Genomic DNA, 13,689 nt, shown 5'->3' with positions numbered 1-13,689 from the left:
AAAATAGGGATGAGCGCAAACAGGTCAAAAAATGGGTTTCCCTCCCAGAGCTGCCAGCGCAGCGCCCCCAGATCTGGCCGCACTAGGAGACTGCGCAATGCCAAAAAACGGCCCTGTACACCGTGATAAAGTATGGTCTGCATAAAGCTGAGTTATGATCGGTCACACAGAATTTGGTGATGATATAATAGTTTATCAGTGAGATCAACCCCATACTGTTGGCCATACTCACGCAGCCCGCTACAAATGAATTGAGATTTCCACACAAAGGTTCTTTAGCAAGTGGTGCAGAGCAGTGTTGATTAAAAAAGCAATTTGAAGGTTGGATATTTGTAAACCTTTTTTGTGTTAATATATTAATAATTTAAGTTGTAAATGAATTCCAGGTTATTTGTAGTACTTTTCTAATTTTATCGTGACATTTTGGTGGCATCAATGTGTGCATTTTGATACAGATAAGGAGCAGTTGCTTTAGGGCCACAGTGTATATCCTGAAGGTCAAATAATGAAGGTTCATCGACCTCCGCCCCCCTCTCGCACCTCCACACAGACCCCCCCACATATCAATCCCAATTTAACCCCTGACTGTAACACTGCAGGGAGTATCAGCTGTCAAACTGAGGATGGTTGTTATTCACATTTTTAGCATTATGGTTGCACTCAAAGGGCCAGTTGTAACTTTAAGATTATGTAAATATATAATATATATAAAATAATGTATTATATTACATTATTGCCTCTGCTTTGGATTATCGGATAAGGTAATAATAACTTCATAATTAACTACGTCTCTTCAGTGTGCATGTCAAAAAATGAGATGCATTGTGGGACATGTAGTTTATGGGCAACCTGCTTCTGTAAAGCGGCATGTAACCATATAATAAACGTTTCATATTCTTTGCAAGCTCTTGCAGGCCACATAAAATGAAGTCGTGGGCCGGATTCGGCCCCCGGGCCTTGTGTTTGACACCCCTGCTGTATACTGTCCCTTTTTATAGGAGCCAACAAATGAACAGAAATAATATATACAAATTCATGCTTTTGTATGCTGAGAAAAAATAATGAAAAAGTCATTTTATAGTAAGTAAATTTATTCTGATTAGATGTCACAGTATAACTAGTCCAAAAAATGCATGAACAAATCATTAAAATGTCTAAAAGTGTAGTATGTCCAAAAAAAGCATCAAAGTTCCAGTAAAGTATTTTGAAATGTTTTTAAAAAAGGGAATATTTAGTTTGTCGAAAAACTAATCCATGAAAAAGTGTTTGGAAAAAAATCCTAAAAATGTAAGAGTAGAGTCTAAAAAAAAATCATTAAAGAAACATATTATAGTATGTTAAAACATTCTCAAAGACATAGTACAGTATATCACACATAGTATAGTTTTTTATAGAAAACGGTAAAAAGAAAACATGCATTTTGCTAAAATGTGACTATTTCTAACTTTCATATCTCCATTCTGCAAACATTGATTTTGAACTCTGACAATGCGTCAACCTGCGGTGTGTGCGGGTCCTGTGTATCTACAACTTCGCCTGCTAAGATTAGTCGACTTACGATTTCTCACGCTGTCTAGGTTCAAAGAGACGTGAAATAATACTAAAGAAATACTTTACTTTATATATCGACGCGCTGAGAGTCCGGTGAACACTCGTGAACCAAACATAGGCTAGTCTATTATTAGCACTAATAACTAATATTTACACTTAATAAACTAGTGACACACTTTATCTTTCATTTTCGTCGCTATACAGAAGGAATAGTAGAAGAAATATAATAGGACACTTTTTGTTTGAGATCCTAAACATAATAATAATAAATAAATGAATCAAATAAAATAGGGCAAAGAAAGTGCACCAATCTTATACACCAGTTTAAGCTCTCCTCTTTCGTACCTCTATATTTATATTCTTATTTAATGAATACTCTATATTTCGAAATAACCCTAAATTATATTTATCTATATGTAAGATGTATTTTTACAAATTATTCAACACTAAAATCAATAATTAAAGTTCACAAAAATAATAAAAATATTATAACATAGTTCGGTGGTAAATACCCCTTTCTTCATATAAATAAGAGTGTATACTATGTGTAAAAAGAATTTATTAATGTAAACTAACGATTTGTAAGAAACACACAAAATTTAATATATAAAATGCTAAGTATATTTCAGCTTTAATAGTATAAACCTCTGAAACCAACATTTAAAATAACCCGCTTTTGTTCCTTCTTTAGTCCTCATTTTTTGCACTAATTTTTGAAATTTACTCGACCAAAACGAAGGTGTCCAGACGAAGTGTCTTAGACGTGAAATTATGTGAAATTATTTGAAATAACTATAGAAACAAACCGTTGACTCCCTTAGACTTTACTCTCAAAAATTTATCCATTTATTAGGGACTACTGAAACATTTATTAGAAAGGACAAAAAGTGTCAAAACATGAAAAGACTCGCTCCTCCTCCTCTAAATAACTACACTGAAACACTTGGAAAACACGCAAACAACAAGTCGTCTTTACGTACAAGGAGATCCGACGACACTCTAGACATTTCTTTCGAGGTCTTTGTGGAGTCTGACTGAGGTGATGAAAGAGATGTGTATAGTCCTACACGTTTAATTTATAAATGTGAAGTNCACTATGACGTCTTACAGCAGGGGTGTCAAACTCAATTTCATCGCGGGCCACATTAGCATTATGGTTGCACTCAAAGGGCCGGTTGTAACTTTAAGATTATATATAATCTTAAAGTTACAACCGGCCCTTTGAGTGCAACCATAATGCTAATGTGGCCCGCGATGAAATTGAGTTTGACACCCCTGCTGTAAGACGTCATAGTGTTGCCGTGCGTGCCGTAACTGGTCTGGCAGGCCAGAAAAGGAGAGGAAGAATCACTGCTGTGGAGGAGATATTTTTTTTTTTTTCTGGTCATCTCAGTGGATGAAAAGGGAAGTGCTGTTTTCTGTTTCACAGCTTAAACTGGGGCTTAATGGCTCAGCCCGGACCTCCCTGATTTAAGGCGGATCAGCAGGGAGAGTGTCCTGCACACAAGTGACACCGCTATAAAGATTTAATTAAATGAAAAAGACGCAGTAATGAACGATTTTGCATTTCCTCTCTGAGAGGTTAGAAGCCTTTAAGTGGTGAATGTGAAATGAGAGTTTGAGGAAGATGAGTTCTCGGTAGAGACAGTTTTAAGACCATTGTAAATGTTTGAAAAACCCATGCGTGTTGAGCAGAGCTGCTTTTATTAAGGCTTCACTGCCTTATAGTTTGTCAGTGTCAGGTTGATATTTTGATAGATGTGAACTGCTGTACCCAGCCGCTGCAGCCGTGAGACCCTGAGCACTTCTCGGCTTGATTAGCTAGGGGAATGAAGACGGATTACAGGCCATTGTTCTTGTGGGTCTGGGCAGGGCCGGACAGGGCTGTAATCTTCTGTAATTCCCAGTGTTCGTGATTTGCTGCAGATGATTTAATTATACATGCCGCTGATAGGAGACCTCATTTACAGCTTCCAATCAGCAAGACTCAGGTCTGACCTGCTCCCTGAGCTAACAAGTCGCTGGGAAGGGTAGAGGAAAGAGGCCTGAGTATGTTTACTTATCAAATAGCTAATTTGTCTAAATGAGGGAGTCGAGGTGTATTTCTATTTACCTAAAAACCTGTGGTTCTTGATAAATCCAGGTGCAGAGGGACATGATTAATTAATAGGCAGGCAGGTGCTCAGTCTCAGTCGAGCTTTAGCTTCAGGATTAGGGGAATGGTGTAAAATTAATCATCAGTTCTTTGCAAAACATTTGTATAATTAGAGTCGAGAGGTGAAAATGTGTGTTGAAATAAAAAATGTATTCTTTATGTGCAGAAGAGGAATGCAACAAATGAAAGAGAATAAGGTTTTGCAGGCCTGCCCTGGTTTGGCCTGCATAACAATAGACTTCCCCATTAGGTGTTTTAAACACCATTACTCCTAAATTGCCTGTTTAAGTGATATATGGTCATTTAAATGTTCTCTGGCCAGGTATTCTTAGAGCTTGTTTGTTTCCCATGATGCATTTAGTATGCATCCAGGGTCAGGCGTATCAGTGGGGAGCAGCCAGCTGTATTGTCTGTCCTCACCCTGCTTCCCCCGCTCATCGTCGCGCCCACTCTGCACATTAACAGAGGTTTCCTGCTCCAGCAGCTGTCCACAGCATTTAGCAGAAGTTCTTATCCACTGTGTCTTACTATAACTGCAGCTGCAAAACAAGTTAGCATACGTCAAGCATTAAAGTGTAAGCTGTCAGATACTTCCGAGGGATGTGAAAATGTTACAGCTTTAATCAGGACAAAGTCAAGTGAGAACATCGGTCTCATCAGCACGCTCATAAATTCAAATGACAAAGAAAACTGCTCTTTCAAAAATAAAAGGCAGAGGCGGTTGGTTTGTTTACTGGATTGACTCCTCGTAATTGTTGCTTATGTCTGGCTGACACAAGAGAATTAGCTTTGAAATGTTTGATTACGTTGTGTCTCTAATTCTTTGGGACTCTGTTGATAATTTAGCCGGTATTCTTCATTTTCAGTTTTTTGTTTGCCAAGGACAGATCACACAATGCATTGACTGAATTGGTTTGCCTAGGAATTAGAAGTGAATCAGAGATAATGTATTCTTGAAGACAGATCTTAATCACCTTCAATATATTTAACCTAAAGGAAGCCTGTTTGGTTTAAGACTTCTCAACACTATTAACGGTACAGAATTAGTTTTCTTACTCTGTGCTCAAGCAATGCCTTAAACCTATGTATTTTTTAATGATGATACTGGCTTCAATTCGTAGTTATTTGGAAATCATCAGGAGATTTAAAGATATGCAGCCCCGAAGGCTATACTTAAAATTCATGGATCTGCATGGGCAGTGTCGCAGAAACTGTTATTTTACAGGGTGATGTGACAAGAGAGGCCTACATCCCATTCCCAAATATTTACTTGATGTCAGGGGATTATCTGAAAGAGAACCAGACGCACACTTTATTTGGTCAGACAGAGCTGCTGGCAAGCTGTAGCCCTCCCGCCTGCATAGTGCATACATAACAGCTACCCAATGGATTCCAGCTGCACCGTTGCCGCTGACAGGAAGTAGAGGCAAACAATCTGTCTGTGATCCCTGCCGTGCGGCGCTGGCATTCATGCAACCACACTCGTGTTTTTTCCAAAGGGTGATTCGAGCGCCTGACGCATGCTACACCGTTTTATATTAACATGTTGAATATTAGTGTGACTATTGGAGATTAAGATAATCCTTAGGAGCTTTTTCTAAAAGATGACATAAGATTGGTTGTTTTGAAAATGTGCTGGCAGTCAGATATATCCATGGGTCATTTTACCCAGAGCGTCCTCAGATTGAAGTCCCTGTGCAGAAGGGAAGAGGTGATGAGTAAGCAGGAAATGCATTTCCTCATAGCTGTGTTCAGTCACGAATACAGGTTTGGTTTCTGTGTGTTTTGGTTTCTACGTAGCCAGGTGGAGCTTCCAAATAAACCAGTCTGGGAAATGATCATTGAAACGAAACTGCTTGACTCGGAAAACGAAACATAATTATTTTAATCCTGGTTCAACAATAAACATCACTTAGTAACTTCTTTTTTATTTATTTTATTTTACTATAGAATGTTTAAGAAATTACCATATAAAATATAATGAAAAAACCATGAGTAATGGGTGCTGTCATCATAGCTGGGTACCATCCATCCAGCTAGCTAGCTATACCTGCTTATTCCTTAGGGTCTTTTGGGGGCTGACATTGAAGAGAGGCAAGGTACACCCTGGACAATCACAGATCCGACACATAGTCTCACAATGACCCAACCTTTGTATTTTTGGACCCTGAGAAAAATTGTCACATAAAGAAAAACACATGCAAGGGTCATTTTCCATCTGAAAACTTCTACAGTGTTGACTCTTCTCTGTCCAATTGTTAGAGACATGAACTCACCACATCCCTTCATGCCCTGACCTGTAATGATATTGGGCAATTTGTGAAAGGCTGTACCTTGAAGGCTGCTAAAAAGCTTTCTAGTCTAGTTTTTTTTATTTATTTCCTTCCAAAACCAACCTTGCGTAGCATTCGAGCGCTAGGATTTACCAGGAGCCATGCTTACTTGCTTATTTGCCATGTCAGTGGCTGACTTCCACAAGCTTCCACAACCAGGACAAGTGGTTGGATTCATAATTACACTATCTATAAATATGGAGACAAACTGCAGTTCCAAAGCTGGATAACACCAGGAAGTTCTGGTTTCTTTTTGGCTCACAGTAGACAGAAATGTAAACGTCTGAAAACTTTGTGTGTGATTGCAGCACAGCTTCCAAACATAGCCACTTAAATCAGTTTTTACTAACGATCCCTTTCTCTGAAGACAATTACTGACGTTGGGGAATTATGAAGGAAGCTTCTCTCACAGGCCTAAAGGAAGTACATTTTTGATTTGGTAATGCATGAATGGGTTGATTGATAACTCTTCAGAAATGGGTTGAATGGGTGAGAATATTATGAAAGTCCACATTGGACCCATAAAGATTTTAACTGGCTGCCAAATACATTTCCAACTGAAGCCGAAAACTGTATGGCTCTGACTCCTCATTTGAATATGTCTGTAGCTGTAACAGCCTCAGGACTGATGGTGAAGCACTGAGTGGCTTCTGTCAAGATGGTGACTCTTTGCAAACAGCAGGCGCGCTCTTATCACTCATCACTTCTCAGATTTCTACTGGAGTGCCATCAACAAACCCTCTGTTCCTCTTAAATAACTTGTCCTGCACTGTGTAGATTATCCAACTTAACATTGATGGCTCTGGCATCTGCTTGTGTTTCCTAAAACCCTCAGACATCCAGTGACACAGTGATACCACACACTCTGTTCCCACTCCTTCCTCAGCTCAGTGTGTGGACTCTGTAGTGTCAGCAATTCAAACGCTATCCATTTTTTTCATGGAACAAATATTTAAACTGACGTGCAGTGTTGTGATTTTTGAATCCTTAGCAATTCATGTTTGGGGTAAAACATTTGCATACGCTGTGCCCTTCGTTGCTCCACAAAGTGTAACAGCAGCCTCTGAGCATTCATCATTTACATGACGTGCCCTATATTCAGAGAACTGGAGGAGGCCGCCAGCTTCAGCGCTTCCAATAAGCCCCACTGCTCTTACCAAATGTTTCCTGTGAAGTAGATGTAGTAGACACAAGGGTCATTTGTGAACTGACCCAGGAACAGTCACAGTAGAAGCCTTTCATCTGTCAAAGAATGGCTTTATTGTAGATATGTCTGTCAAACATTGTGCCTGGTAAAAGATGATGAATATTGTTGCCTTTAAAAAAATAACACTTACACTTTTCTGGTTTTGTCCGATTAACAGTCCAAAACCAAAATACAAGTATATTCAACTTACTGTCATACTCTACTGTGAAGAGCAGCAAAACCTTACATTTAAGAAGTTTTTTTTTTGCAACATAAATATTTACCATCAGTGATTTAAATAATGCACCGAAAACATAATTAACAATGAAAATACTTACGAGTTGAAACCCTAATAAAAGTTATAATCTTTCACATGTTCCATAAGTCCAGAGCTGTACATTCTGCTGTGTAGATTCACACACTTTACAGCCTGTTCTTGTCTCACGGGGACAGATGTTGGTGAGGAGTGTGTGTGTCCTGCAGCCTCCTGCTCCGTCAGCTCAGCTGGCCTCTGCCGGCTGGGCTCAGGCTGCGGGACGCTCTCGTTCCCCCGGAGAGGCTGCAGGCTCTGCTGATGCTACAGGAAACACGGCTGCGGGACGTCAGGCGCAGCTTGAGCTCAATGCGATGCCTAGTTGGAACAAATACATCAGAGTTTTCAGCCTGAGACAGCATTTTTTTATGTTGTTGTGCTTTTTGTTTCTTTCGCAAGTATCTGTTTTGGTTGCCCTACCGGGGACAGAGGGGAGGGACAGACATCACTGGACAGATAGGTGAAACATTTGTATGATTGGTATTAAATCCTGAGGTAAACAGTTTATCATGATGACTTAGCACACAGCCTCCGTCGGCCTATATGAAAATGAGGAATTGTGTGTGTGTGTGTGTATAGCTTCATTTTGAAAGGCTATGTGCTTACACAATGCGCTATGTTCCCAGGGGTCTTTGGTCAACATTTTGATATTACTCTCAATGACAGACCTTGTAAGAAATGTGCGTCACAGAAGAGGGAAAAAAAATACAAGATCTTCCACCTTTGAACACGGAGAGTATTTCTGTGTTTGTGACATCAGTAGCTGCAGTTTGCTTGTCGAGGTCTGCAGTTGGCTCATTCTCTGTGTCAGTGTCTTCAGGCTGCACTTGGTTTGGCAGCTAGTGCTGTGAAAGGGTCCTTGCACCGCGAGGACAGACCCACGCATGCTAGTCGCTTCTCATCATGTTTCATCGGGATGAACTTCTGACGATATGGCATGCACAATATACTGTTGGCTATATTTATGCATTTCCATTACTAGCTTCTCTACCCCAATTCGAAAATACACTTTCTTTTATTCCATTTGCAGATTATTTATGTTGGTTCTCTTGTCTGATTGCTGTTTTTGTTGATTTGCATTTGTACTTGCATTTTACGGAATCTAGTAACTCTCTGTTTGTGTTTGGTTGCTACATGTCGCTCAAATGACTCACTAAATACAAGTGTTGTACGATGATTATGAATGAACCTTAAATGGAGACTTCTTTTAGAGTTAACAGCAAGCAGTTAGCTTTGATAAAAATGTAACTTTGAATTCATGTTAGAATAACACCTGCTATCATTAAATCATTTGGTAGTTCTGTTGCTTCCATACCACAACAAACAAGACAATTAGTTTGATAGGAGTGACGCAGACATGTTATGTGTGCTCTGTATACAGATATTCAATTGTAATGAATAATGATACTGTTATTGTGTGTCGGTACACGTGAGATGCTTCCTTTGAAGCGTCCGAGCGGATAGCCTTGAATGTAGTTTCCCCGTAACTCTGTTCCTTGGTGTAAACGTCAGAAATATATAGACGGCATATTTCTGACCTGGTCCATGTTAAATCACAAGAAGCCCATAAAGCTCAGTGTAACGGCTGCAGTGTGTCCACGTTCTGTTTATTGGCCGGGGTCCTGTATACCCACCCCGCCTGCCACCTGACAGAATTACACTCTCAGCTCCACGAAGGTTATGCCAAACTGTCCTTGTTAAAATTACTAGCAGCACATTGAGTTATTGTGGGCTCTGCTGGGGTTTGCATTCCTTATCTAACGATAAACAGATTAAATAGATCCCACTTTAATTATAAGCCCAATAGTACATTGGCTTGCTATCTGTATGTCCTCCAGTAAGCAGATGAGTTGCAAGTGTAGTTTGTTTTTGTGCTTATATTGCTGCGTGAAATAACTGAACGCTAGACTGTTTAAGGTTTCTCTTTCCAGTAGGCTTTTTATTTTTAACGTGTGACACTGCATGTTTTGTTTGCCTCTTCATCGGGGCTGTCAGTTTCAAGCCATTAACGCTTTTTCAGTCTTGAACGAGCTGCTGGAAAAAAGGAAAGTTTGAGGGATTTTAAGCCATTTTGGAGGTATTGTTCATTGATGGTCTATTGTTTTATTCATTTATGAACTCGTAAATATCTACCAGAGCTGCCATCCTGACAGGAGAGGAAAAAAGGAATGACAGCAGGTTGGCATTAATTTTAGATTTATAATCCCCCTGCCATGAACCCCATTTCCTGCATTGATGTCCTGGGGAAATGTCATGTCAGATTCATGTTGGTTCGATGTGATGGACAAGAGAGAGACGCCTCCTCGCACAACACAGAAACACACTCTTGTACTCATGACAACATAAACTTCCCTGTCAGTCTTTGTTTGTTTTTGTTTTGTGTTTATGTAATTGCACGTTATGGAGGAGGTGCAGGGCCTTAACGTAGATACAGATGAATCAACCAAGGTTGTTTTTGTTGCTCTTTTGTACATTTATAAAGTTTTTAATTTGTGTTTTTTTTATTTTTTTTATCTGTAGTTGATCATCTTTCATTGTTACTTTTTCCAGTTTTTGAGGTCTTCTTTTACTCAGTGTTAGTCTTTTGAGGACCCTTTAGCCATAAAAAAGGCTGAATAAACTTGAATTAATTACTGAAATATTGGAAATACAGCTTTGCCTGCCTAAATTCAGCTTAACAAATGATACTTGATATATGGAGTTTATTACAAACTGTAATGGAGAGAATGATACCATACCTCCAGACAATGTAAATCCCCCAAAAAATCTGCAGAGTATTTTTGGGTTCCCGTTGATGCGTCCATCCATTGGCGTGACAGCAGCCCCCGTTCAGGCTGCCCCCCCCCTGGCCGGTCCGTCAGACGGTGTGCAGCAGGAGAGTGGAGGAGCATGTTTTCTCTGCAAGTCTGTCAGTGTTGGTCTATCTCAGTGTGTGGGAGCGGCCTTTGACCTGCTGCAGAGAGGCGTGTAGTGATGAGGCGGAGAGCCTGCTGAGCCTGCCGCACTCCTATCATTAGCATGTAGAGTCACGCTCCCCCTCTGCACCATCCATTGTTTTCCACTGTTTCTGTCCTTGAGAGGAAACATGCTTCGCCCTCAACAGACCACATTTGGTCCTTCTGAATTATGCAGCTAAGGATTCAAGTTTGACTGTTTTTGTTCCTATAAAGAAGAGATAATGAAACTCTTGTGTATTTTTCCTGTCAATAAAGCTCAATTCTAGCCTTTAATTCAGCCTCGTAGCTGAGGGATGTTTTTTTTCTATTATCCCCGCTAAGCTGACAGCTCCATTTGGTGGATGTTTGCCGCAGTCGGTGTTCAGGGGAGTGACACAGTGTGACACACAGGTTACATGAGCAGCGAGCAGCAGCAGGGGATGCCTAACAAGGGTTTGATATAAATTAGGCTTGTCCCAAGTTATTCCCTTTTGTCTCAATTTCCCATAAGGAAAGGATAAGGACGCCGTTCTTTGTAGAAATCAAATATTGTCCTTTTACAGGCTTTTGTTGGATGTCTGAGTAATTTGCAGCTGCCCTGTATAACTGTTTGTATTTTAGCTTAAAGAATTGTGTTTTACATCTTTGGAAACATACCAGATAAACTTCGAATAGAACGTATTTTCTTCCTTTCCATTTTAACGTCTATTTTGTTCTTGTTCTGTCAGGTTTCTCAACCTACCACCTTTATTCGTGTGCAGAAATCCGTTTTTCTTTTAGTTTTTTTCAAAATCATTAGATTTTTTAAATCACATTTTATGTAGTGATTCTTACTGCTCTTAATATTTTTCATCTTTCTAAAGCATTTTGACTTGCCTTGTGTTGAATTTTGCTATAAACTTGCCTTGATGCTGCAGTGGTTCTGATTCAGTCACTTTGACAAAGGTCAGGTCTGTAATGCAATGTAATCCAGTTTCCTTTTGTCTTTTTTTTTTGTAATAAGAGAGGTCATTTATTTCCCTACACACCTGGTGATGATTACTTTCATGCTCTATAATGTTATCATTTCACATGACACGTGTCCCATTAAAGATTCAAGTGAGTGAGACACTGACTTTGAAACTTTAAAACATTTCATTCCTCATTATTTACTTAGTAACAAAACATGGACCTAGTGCAGATTAACAAAGTGCAGAGCTGTTCCCTGAGTCTCGTACTTGTACATTTGTATAAACAAGTCTCTACTTAAGGGAATCTGCTGAACCACTTCCGTCCTAAAACCTAAATCAGTGTGCCGGTGTGGTTGGCACATGGGACCTGCACTAAAATTGGGCACCATTCGTGACAGCAGCACTCCCCCCTCCCCCCCCCNCCCCCGAGCCTGGATCAGCCCTGGGGAGGCTCGGAGGTGGCAGAGTGCTGCAGGTTGCCAGCGTGTGCCTGACGTGAGATGAGACCCAGTTTTCTCTAACACAGCCAAACATCTCCGGAGATTTTATTTTATCTCTTTCATATCTCACGCTCCATCTGCCTTGCTTGTTTTGTAGCTGAGACTTAAGTCTTTGCTGCCATTTATCAGAGCAAAGAGAGCTGTTTCACAAATAATACATCTTGAATAAACAGAATATAATTGGTTCATCTTTTAACATTATTGGTATGGAACTGTAAGGGTTTTTAAAAATATTTTTGAGGTAATTAATTTGTATTCTGTTCTCTAACATTGAGCTCCAGTCCCTGGTTACTGACCTTTTGTTTGTTGTGCTGCAGAGGGAGATGAAGGAGCAGCTGGCCACCCTGCAGGACAGTGAGAAGGGACACACTGAGGCCCTGCAGCTCCTGCAAAGACAACTCACTGAGACCAAGGTACTGAAACATATCTGCTTTTTAAAAACAAAAAAATTTCATTTTTAGATATATGCTCCATCAGCAATCATTCAGCTGCATATGGCTGTAACTGAAATAGTTTGCGCCATCTTGTTTATTGAAATGTCAGAAATAGTGAAAGATTGCTATTATGGTTTCCCAAAGACTAAGGCGAAGTCATGCTTTATCCCACCAACAGATAAAAGTATTCGGTAAAACCGAAAAGCAGCAAATACAGTCTACAGCTGTAACATCAATGAATCGCTATCAACAAGATTGGTTATTTTCTAGTATTATGTCACTTTATAACCCAAAATACTTCCAAGTCCAAGTGTTTAGTTGTGAACGCTGTTGTATTTTTCACTTAATTAATATTAAAAAGAAAATATTTGTAACCCTCGAACCTCCTGGTGGACACCGGTGGTCAGGGAAGCTGTCCGACTGAAGAAGGGGGCCCTCAGGGATTTGTTATCCCGGGGGACTCCCGAGGCAGTTGCGAGGTACCGACAGGCCCGAAGGGCAGCAGCCTCAGCCATGGCCGAGGCAAAGCAGCGGGTGTGGGAGAAGTTCGGAGAAGCCATGGAAAAGGACTTTCGGGTGGCACCAACGTTGTTCTGGAAAACTGTCCGACCCCTCAGGAGGGGGAAGCAGGGAACCATCCAAGCTGTGTACAGTAAGGATGGGACGCTGTTGACCTCAACTGATGGAGTGTTAGACCGTTGGAAGGAACACTTTGAGGAACTCCTGAACCTGACAACTCCGCCCTCTATGTTAGAGGCAGAGCTGGAGTATGACGGGGGATCAACACCAATCCCCCGGGGGGAGGTCACTGAGGTCGTCAAACAACTTCACAGTGGCAAAGCCCCGGGGGTGATAAGATCCGCCCAGAAATGCTGAAGGCTCTGGGTGTTGAGGGACTGTCATGGTTGACACGTCTCATCAACGTTGCGTGGAAGTCGGAAACAGTACCGAAGGAGTGGCAGACCGGGGTGGTGGTGGTTCCCCTTTTTAAAAAGGGGGATCAGAGGGTGTGTGCCAATTACAGAGGTATCACACTACTCAGCCTCCCCGGGAAAGTTTACTCTAAGGTACTCGAAAGGAGGGTCAGGCCGATTGTCGAACCTCAGATTGAGGAGGAACAATGCGGATTCCGTCCTGGTCGTGGAACGACGGATCAGCTTTTTACTCTCGCAAGGATCCTGGAGGGGGCCTGGGAGTACGCTCATCCAGTCTACATGTTTTTTGTAGACTTGGAGAAGGCATATGACCGGGTTTCCAGGGAGTTACTGTGGGAGGTGCTGCAGGAGTATGGGGTGAGGGGGTCTCTACTCAGGGCCATCCAATCTCTGTAC

The 13,689-nt window shown here is 40.9% G+C and overlaps 1 protein-coding gene across 1 annotated transcript in view; it reads left to right on the top strand.

The window, feature by feature from the left end:
* Positions 1 to 12,337, top strand: part of trim62.1 (tripartite motif containing 62, tandem duplicate 1) — a gene marked incomplete at its 3' end in the record, with an annotated part of 19,551 nt that extends 7,214 nt beyond the window's left edge. The window contains exon 3 of the mRNA XM_010777908.1: positions 12,242 to 12,337. Within this exon, the coding sequence (XP_010776210.1) occupies positions 12,242 to 12,337 (96 nt within the window). The remainder of the gene's footprint in view (positions 1 to 12,241) is intronic.
* Positions 12,338 to 13,689: the final 1,352 nt, after the last annotated feature.

Source organism: Notothenia coriiceps, unplaced genomic scaffold (assembly GCF_000735185.1).
Source record: "Notothenia coriiceps isolate Sejong01 unplaced genomic scaffold, NC01 NC01_scaffold00018845, whole genome shotgun sequence".
Classification (NCBI taxonomy): domain Eukaryota; kingdom Metazoa; phylum Chordata; class Actinopteri; order Perciformes; family Nototheniidae; genus Notothenia; species Notothenia coriiceps.
The sequence above is the reverse complement of the archived record's forward strand: the minus strand, read 5'-3'. Positions and strand labels throughout refer to the sequence as shown.